Source organism: Pomacea canaliculata, linkage group LG4 (assembly GCF_003073045.1).
Source record: "Pomacea canaliculata isolate SZHN2017 linkage group LG4, ASM307304v1, whole genome shotgun sequence".
NCBI lineage: Eukaryota > Metazoa > Mollusca > Gastropoda > Architaenioglossa > Ampullariidae > Pomacea > Pomacea canaliculata.
Window position 1 is genome coordinate 31,581,290 of NC_037593.1, and position 9,025 is coordinate 31,590,314.

Here is a 9,025-nt window from a genome sequence, read left to right on the forward strand (position 1 = left end):
TCAGGGAGAAAACAATTTTCTGACATAGCAAAGATCCTGTAATTTTACTGTAAGTTTCTGGTATTCCTATTCCTTTCCGATGCTTAAACTTTTTTTTCAAATCAAGAAATTCACTAGAAATCGTTGAAAAATGATTTAGTGAAGTTTGCAGTTTCAAAGTTTAAATTTCACAAGTTTTTAGCTTGCTGTTGATTGAGAGTTTGAAAGAATTAGCAGACTTGTATTCTTTGTATATATTTTGATGGACCAGAATAGCGAACTATTGAGAGCTCGATTCTTTTTACATTTTCATAATCCGTTTCCTTCAAATAATGTTTTAAATCTGATTGAGGTCAAGAACAACAACAATAAAATGTAGAATGAAATGTAGTACACACATGTGGTAGCATCTGTCTCCCTTCCGATGGAGGAGGTATCAGGCGGCGCTCGTTCTTGTTGCCAGGAGACCGACCCTGATCTCTCTTGGGTGAGCGAGCATGTGGCAGGTCTGGAACTTTGACATTTACTTCCAACAGATTTTCTCCGGCTCTGAAACAGAGAACAAAAAGATGAAAGTATGAAGAGGATGGAGAACTCATATGGAAGTGTCCCTTCCCCCAATGATACCATCGCTGTGAAGGTTCCTTCACATTCATCTACAAGGACTCGTCCAAGTATTGTGTGTTTGTAATCGTTGTATGTATGCTGTAGGCCATATGACATTACAAAATATTGTTTCTATTACCGTCACCCTGCGAGATGTAACATCATGTCTGTGTAATGATTCGACTCCGTGTGGCTTACGTGGGCTGCTATCGAGAACGAGAAATATAAAATAAGAATGCTGTAGATATTATAAGCTAAAACAATGTAGATTTACTATGCAAAATATACAACTTAAGTATGTCTCTGGCACTCAGCATCGTAAAACGAAGCAAAGCTTCTAGAAGATTATCGATACAGACAACGTGTGTATCGCTTGACTGTATAGATACACCGACTGAGAACCATACAAACAGTAAGTTCATTAGGTTTTATACACGTAGTCCTGAACATTTATCAAGTTACTCTGTCACATGCAGAACTCTCGGAAAATAACTTTACACAGGCCTGTAAAGCTGTAAACACCGATGTAAAGCTTTGAGTTACCTTCCGCCGCAGTGTCAGCGTCGCGACCTGACCTTTCTGAGGTCAACGTTACAGGTGACGCGTGGAGATGTCAGGCAGAACTGATCATCATCCGCCTCCTTCAAATTATCGTTGATTTGTCGCGTGTGCCATCAGCTGGAAAGCTGGAAAGCTGGCAAGCCTGTCTGCTACTCTACCCACCGCTCAGTTCAGAGGTGTTCATACAGGTGTTCACACAGGTGTTCACACAGGTGTTCACTCAGGTGTTCACACAGGTGTTCAATAGTCTGCTCAGCACCACGTGAGCTGCTCGGGGGCTGCGCTATTTAACTGGAGGTTTATGATCACATCGTCATACACAGCCAGTCTGTCCTCACCATCCTACCGATGTGGAGTCTGGAATTCTGACTACAAGCGAAACTCGTCAGCAGGTGAGATAAATTATTAGCTGTTCGCGTGTGCGTTTGACTTCTTATTCTCTGTCATACTCAGGCTGGGGACAATGACCTCTTGTGCCAGGGGACAATGGAGGAGAAAATTGATTTCAGCACACGACAAGAAGAAATAAGACGATGAAATGTTCAAAAAAATAAACAACAATACCCAGGACTCTACTTGGATACCGTGCTCGTGAAAGCTGCTCCCGGCATTAGAAATGTCGGCACTCGACTAAACACACCCAGCAGCTCCCGGGTACTCATACCCAGAGTAAGTGCTGTAGTCGGGTACTGGTAAGTGAAGAGTGCACTTGCTGGCATCGTGGCTACAGGTACAGGTGGTACAGGTGTACACTCCGACAACAGTCAAGTCTATATTCGTGTGTTCAGACTTGAGGTGAGGGAGGATAAGAGTAAGTGGGAGGAGACTCATGTTTTCTCACTCCTACATCGGAGCCCGGGGGGAACCAGACGAGTTGTTCTACCTCAAACAGGTTCACTTTGATACCATTTATTATTCCATCCTTTATTATTTCTGTTTACATACTTTTACATCTGTTTGTGTGTATTTTTCGCTTCTTTCACGTGATCTTATGTTTTCTCCTTTTTGAAAACTTTTGATATTTTATTTACTTTGTTTTCTCTTTTGTTTCTGACGGTTTGGTTTAAAAAGAGTAGGGCCGACAGTTGTAAATTATTCTCATTACGAGTTGTTGCAATCAATCCTTGGATTGACTCACATCACCAAGGCATAAGACAACTTATCTGGCAGACATTGTTGACATTCGAGAGGTTTTCTGCCCCGTAAACAAACACTCAGCTCTAGGAGTGGGAAAGATAAGGAGGAGGGGGAGGGACCTACCTTTGAGCGACACGAAGACTTCCATTGTTTACTATGGTACCTCATGCAGGTGTAAAAGATGTCTTCAAAGAATATTGGTGTGATACAATCTTTTACATTGCATTTTCATTTCTTCCATGCAAAACTTTCTATGTTTATCAGGTGATGGCCTTTGAAAGTCAATGTAAATATTTTACACTTTTCAGCTTTAAGAAAAACACAAAGACAAACACAGTTTGCACAACCTTTGCTTGCACAAACGATGGCATAAAAACACATCTGCATGCACAAGAGAAAGGAAGGGGTGGAAGATTGAGAGAATGAGAAAAGGAGGAGAAAGAACAGTACAGTATAAACGAAAGATTTCATCACTCACTCCGGTGCAGCTTTTGTTGTTTCTGCTGTTTCTTCAGTCTGCGGAGCGTTGCCACCTTCTCCTTCTGCTCCTTTCCGACTGTGGTGCCTGTCCTGACACTTCTTTCCTTTCTTCGCACCATTCAGTCGTTTGTCTCTGCCGCCTTCATCCTGGCCGTCTGCTGGAAGCGGCTTGCCGGACCCGCGCGATGACGATGACTTTGACGATTTGCTTTTGGCAGAAGTGGAGGACTTGCACGTGCTGTCATCCTTTGACGATTTTTTCCGCGATTCCTGAAAAAGTCGTCAGAGACAGAATGTTGTAAACATCGAACGTCACGTGGTGTTGCTGTTTGTTTTCAGAGCTGAGCATCATTACGAGCTCTGCGTGTCTTTACTTACTCATCAACAATTTCGAGTCCATCATCAACTAGCTGTGGTTCTGAATGTGGAGAGGCTAAGCATTGGTCTCTGCAGACCACCAAAAGTCCATGTGCTGTCCTTAGTTATTCCAAAAGCAAGGACAGACCAGCGACGCAGGGAGATAACTCCAATAGTAATTACAAAGTAATGATGAGGAACGAGCTGTGCATCTCACCCAGTGCAGTACAAATCTTTTTACAACAATTCCCCACACTTGAAGACATGCAGCTACTGACAAACAACAGAAGCAAAATGTGGAGAGCTGTGCAGACCACAGGAGGACTGTGATCCACATCGCAGACTACGTCCACAACTACCTCCACAGTCTACGTCTTGACTACGTGAACGTATGTTTGACGTTGCCGCCGAGAGATGTACCATAGACTTTCCTACGACAGACTCCCTCCTCCTTTCTTTTGTTTAACTGATAAGTAACCATTGATGAAGACAAGTGAGACTGCAGGAACATTACCTTCTGCTTGTCTTTGCGTCCCATGGCGTATCTCCCTGGCAACACCTCAAATGGCGAGTCTTCTTATCAGGCTTTGGAAATATTTCATCGGTTCCAATTATCGATAACTTTTTACCTAGTAGTTTCACATGTCAGTGTGTACTTTCTGGACTCAGTGTAGCACCATGCACATACTACAAGCTGGTCCCTTGCAGGCAGTGAACTCAAGACTTGTGTCAACTCCTGATGGCTCGCCACCCGCTCACCCACCATACCGTATATGGTGAAATCACACGGTGTACCACAAACCAGTGACAAAGCATTCATTCTCACCAATATTTTCATGACTTGGTATCGTGTTTGTTACATTTTTCAACTATGGATATAAAGTTAGAGGCCAGATGATGTCCATGCAAGGTGTTCATCATTTCTGTAGCATGTGGAAAGAATATTCCAAACAGGAAAAAAAACCCAAACCTTGATAAATCAAGCTCTTAGTTCTGTTACTAGGTGGGAGATGGGTCCAGTCATCTGTTCCACCAGAACTCGAAACATCTACCCTCTCTTCCAGACGCGATTTACAAGAGGAAGCGCGGTGTAAGGATACAACATTAACAATGTAATAACTGTGTGAGAGAAAACACCAACACGGGTGGTTCAGCCTGCCACCCTCATTAATAATTACTACCCTCGTCATCGACCGCTATGCCTCGTTACGCTTGGCTGCATGCGAAGCAGTCCTTGTTAGGGTTGAGGATGAAGGACTCGGGTACCCAGAAGACTGTTGATGGGGGAAATTTTGTAATATAACATTAAATTCTATTTTTCTTCAGATTTCAGTGTTGTATTGGAAGGTTAGTTGCTAAGTACCCGGAACACTAAACTCACCTCTAAGTTGCGACGGAAAGTACCCGGAGGTGGTTCACTTTGTTGGCTCGGAGTTGAAGGAAAGTTCACAGTCGGAATCGTTTTGTCTGTCGATAGAAACAGAGATGAAATGAATTTCTTTGAAAAGCTCGGAACTACTTTATACTCAGATACTCAACATACTTTACACTCACTAAGACGGGTATGGTCGTAGAGAGGACCTTGTCTGAAGAAACCAACACTCACTATTGACAACCTCAGTGCCCCCGCTCCTCCGGGTGCTTGTCGACCCGCCGGTGACGTCAGTAAGCAGGTCAAGATCATCACGGATGTGTCCGTCGTCAGCTGACGACGGTGAGCCTGGCCGACCCTGCGTGCCGCTCTGCCTTCTGAAACTGTCAACAACTTGAATGATAATGCAGTGATGATTATGAGGATGAGGATGAGGACGAGGACGAGGAGGAGGAGGAAGAAGAGGAAGATGATGATGATGATGATGATGATGATGATGATGATGATGATGATGATGATGATGATGATGATGATGATGAAAAGGTCTTTTTGCATGACGCACACATCTTAAAAAAAAAATTAAAATTCGACTGCGAATGGCCAATCGTTTTTTCAAAAAAAAACAAAAAACAAAAAACAACAACAACAACAACAAAAAACCCTCACAGCCGGCCGTTATTTTTCCAGTGATGTGACCCGACATCGTGGTTGGCCTCCGACCGCCTGCTCCTGCTGAAGTCGCTGTCGCCGGAGAAAGGTCGCGAGTGGTCTCGTCCGAAACGATGATGGAGCGAGGCTTGGTTCACAAAGTTGCAGAAGTGAGGCCTCCCCTTAACGGTCAGCCCCTGGTGACGTCACAAGCATGGCGGTGGAGGATTCATGGTCATGCAGCGCCAGATGAATATATCTAAACGTGTCTACCTTATTTCTTAGCCTACAACGTCCTACAGTCTTTCAATACACTATCAAAGTATACATACATAAGCATAATACAAACATTTTGTATACATTCGTACACAATACAATATAAACATGTATATAATACAGAATAAATAAACATGTAAACATAGACACATAACAAACACATATAACAAATAACAGTCACAATCCACAGATGATATATACATATTGCATATATATACACACACAACTATTTTTGTGTGCGCCATCTAGCGATTATAACAAGCACTGTATACTTTTCTACAAAAGACAAGACTACCCTGTTTTGTTTGAAAAGCCTTGACCATTCTTGTCTCTGAAAAACAAAACATTTCAAACCTCAGCTGTTGAAAGAAATGTATGGAGGGGACATGGACAGGGGGGTCGACAAGGAGCCTCCATTACATCAACACCAAACTCAAACAGTTTAAAATAAAGCTTCATTCATCTCTTTCTGTTTTCTGATATTTTTCTATCTTTGTATGCGTGCTTAACCAAACTCACTGACCTTCCTGCACAGGGTAGGTCGACATCTGGGTGTGTGCTTCATTCTACTGTCTGGCCGGATGGAGGAGTGATAACGATGTACATCCTTACAAAGACAGCATTCAGACAGCAGATGCGAATGTTTACATATTTGACTAGGCTTGCGGGCGCTGTCATAAGATTTCCACCGTTAATTATAAGAGACAGATAAGTTTATGACACAATGCACGTACAAGAAAAATGACTGAAAGATAAACCGGAAAGGAAAGTGTTGTAGGTAAGAAGTATCCATATCACAGAATATTCCTAAGGATCCCCTCCGCGTCGTTTCATATCCTATTTGTCCTGATGTCATGTTGTGAATTAATGCATATAGTCATTTGAAGGTGTGTAACGTTTAAGACATTTATTTATGAAGGTATAATTTAAGTGATAGAGGAATGCGACAATAATGAGGTATAGTTAAGAAGGGTGGTGGGTTGGTGACTCAGGTGAACGACGGCGATAAGATGACATGATACGTAGGATTGAGGAAGGAATTGATGTTATTTCAATCTACAATTTCAAAACTGCTCAGACTAAGTAATTCAGAATATGACCTAGCTTCAACGCTCCTGTAGTTACGCGGCCCACCACTTTGCTCCCTGGAGACGAGTGGGACTGAGTGAGACTGCATGATACTATCCAGGACGGCTGAACCAATCAACTTTGGTCATCTGAATCGTGCACTCCGTCAATCGAATATTGTTGGCTTCCAGGCGCACGAGTAGCACACAATTTGTTTTAACTTGTTGTTATGCATTTTCGGGGTTGCACTGTTCTGGCTTACTTGTACCCTTATTCTTCTAAGTGACTCTGAGAGGTTAAGGACGGTAACCGGCTAAACAGAGTGTTCGCTTTTCTGAGTTTTATTTTTATTTCATGTTAGTTTGATGTTTAGCTTAAGTAATTTATATTTAAAAAGTGGCACTTAATTTTTTTCGTTTTGTCGGGCAACACGCTGGGAAGTAATTAGTCTTATCTGTACTCTGTGTCGGTGAACGATGCTTACGGCGGTGGTGGTGTGGTTTGTGAGAATGATGACTACTGGTTTGATGAGTATCGTTGATGATGGTGGGATGAAAATGACAGAAGGTTACTCATCATATATGCAATGAATATAGTTGCAGGCGATATAGTGTTCGTTTTGAATTCGCTGTGTTAGTTCATAGTTTATAGAGCTTTTGTCATCCCCGTGCACATTAGGAATGGTCAACATGATGAGAACGGAAGACAGAGCCTTCGGGGACTTTCTTCTGCTGGGCTGCGTCTGGCGGGGGCGGCTGCGACTTGAGAGAATCTTCTGCAATCCAGGCGGCTGATGACTGCTGGATGTCGAGGGGCTGGTCTGCAGACGGTCGGCTCTGGGGCGCGACAGGTGGGTCTCAGCACCGACACGGACGTCCGGTCCGGGCCAGCATCGCGTACTCCGTATTCCGCGCACCGTCCAACAAGCCTGTCGGTAAAGGATGGGCCGAAGTTCGGACTCAGAATGTCAACTTTTCTGGCTCTTCCAGCTGACGTTTGGATGGCTGATGGAGTGATATGTCCAGCGCTTTGGACCGTCTAGAGCGGAGTCGACTAACGGAGCTACAGGCTTGGTTTTCTTGTTAGAGTTCTTGGTTCTGATGGCGTGATGTCGAAATATATTTTCTTGTCTTATTTTCACTTCCGACGAGTTGGTGCAGAGCAAGTGATCCAAATGGTTCTCGCTTTTTTACGTCTCCTTCATTTGAACAACTCACAAAGTAGTTTCCTTGACTTCAAACTCATCTGTATATGTTCTCTCTTTGCAACTGCTTGATTTCCGACTGTCCGGAAGCTACGGACCAGTCTTGAGAAAGAATTTTAGGCGTTGATCTGATCATTGCGGGTCCATATGGTATATTTCTAGATGATACTGTCATCTTTCACACTTTTAATCTGTTGGCTTCTTCTTCACCGAGTTTTTAACTTGTATCGTGGCAAGGATGCTTTATGCAAATAAGTTGTTCGTGAATAAGAGATCTTTTTTAATTTCAACAAATTCCTCAGTTTTATGGCTGGAGTCAAACTTTGCAGCGACATGCTTAATGTCTCGGTATTCAAAGAAGATCTTTTAGGAAAGGTGAGACAGCTTGACATTATAGAAAAGATTCTGTGTTTCACCAATTTCGTGGCATTGAGCTAGCTGCCGAATACAACGGAAACTTGCAAGATTGCTATGATATCCAGGTCACAACAGTACGTCTCCGACATTGGTGTTTATTTCCTGGAAAATGTCTTTTATCCTGTGAATACAAAATAACTTTAGTTTTGTCTCACGTAACAGTTTGCGGTCGTGAGTAAATGCTGAGGAATATCTGGCTATTATATCTATATTTAGTTTGACGGGTAAAACTGTATAGTTTATTCGCTTTCTACTCGTGGTTTTCAGAGTAGCAGGTGAAATTATGTTTGGTTAGAAACTATCTCAACGATTGCTATTAGTAGGAATATACTACTGAAGATATCAACAGCAGATACTTTAAATTTTGCGTCGCAGTACAACTTTTTTTAAAAAAAATCTGTCAGGTGCAGGAGGTGTTTAGGGAGGAGGAGTTTTTCTGAGCGACATTTGTGAGGGTGTCCCATCTCTCTTGTTGTCCTTTGTCTTGTCTTATTACCTCCTTGTGAAGCATTCCGAGTTGGATTGGTCCTCTGGATGCAAGCTAAATTGTTTTTAAAGATTTCGAACTTAAGTTCATTGATGCAGTGCATGTTTAGAGCAAAAGATTTTATCCAGTAGAACCCGGCTATTATTAGTCACGTTTACGATCTTAAGGTCGGCCCACCCACCGTTCAACCGGGGTCAAGTAGTTAGTTCCTTGCCTGTGTATTGTAGGAGTTCGTGTCCCCGGGAAGTTACATGTTTAGAGTTGTCAGGTATAAATTGTCGAATGAAGTGTCGGTAACTTATCACTAGCATGCTGTGACGAAAGGTGTGTTTGTCGACTAAGGTGTCCGGAACATTACACGTTGACGGCATCTCGTGTAGTGGACTGGGTCAAGTGTCGTGTGTCACGCTTGTGTGACACGTTAAAACATGTT

The 9,025-nt window shown here is 42.8% G+C and overlaps 1 protein-coding gene across 1 annotated transcript in view; it reads right to left on the reverse strand.

The window, feature by feature from the left end:
• The window catches only part of LOC112562508, a 9,464-nt gene extending 3,483 nt beyond the window's left edge, over nt 1-5,981 (reverse strand). Inside the window, exons 1-6 of the mRNA XM_025235788.1 lie at nt 5,940-5,981; nt 5,159-5,337; nt 4,727-4,875; nt 4,502-4,587; nt 2,762-3,033; nt 378-528 (exon numbers count right to left, since the gene is read on the reverse strand). Of these exons, the coding sequence (XP_025091573.1) occupies nt 378-528; nt 2,762-3,033; nt 4,502-4,587; nt 4,727-4,875; nt 5,159-5,337; nt 5,940-5,981 (879 nt within the window). The remainder of the gene's footprint in view (nt 1-377; nt 529-2,761; nt 3,034-4,501; nt 4,588-4,726; nt 4,876-5,158; nt 5,338-5,939) is intronic.
• Between the last annotated feature and the right edge of the window lie 3,044 nt (nt 5,982-9,025).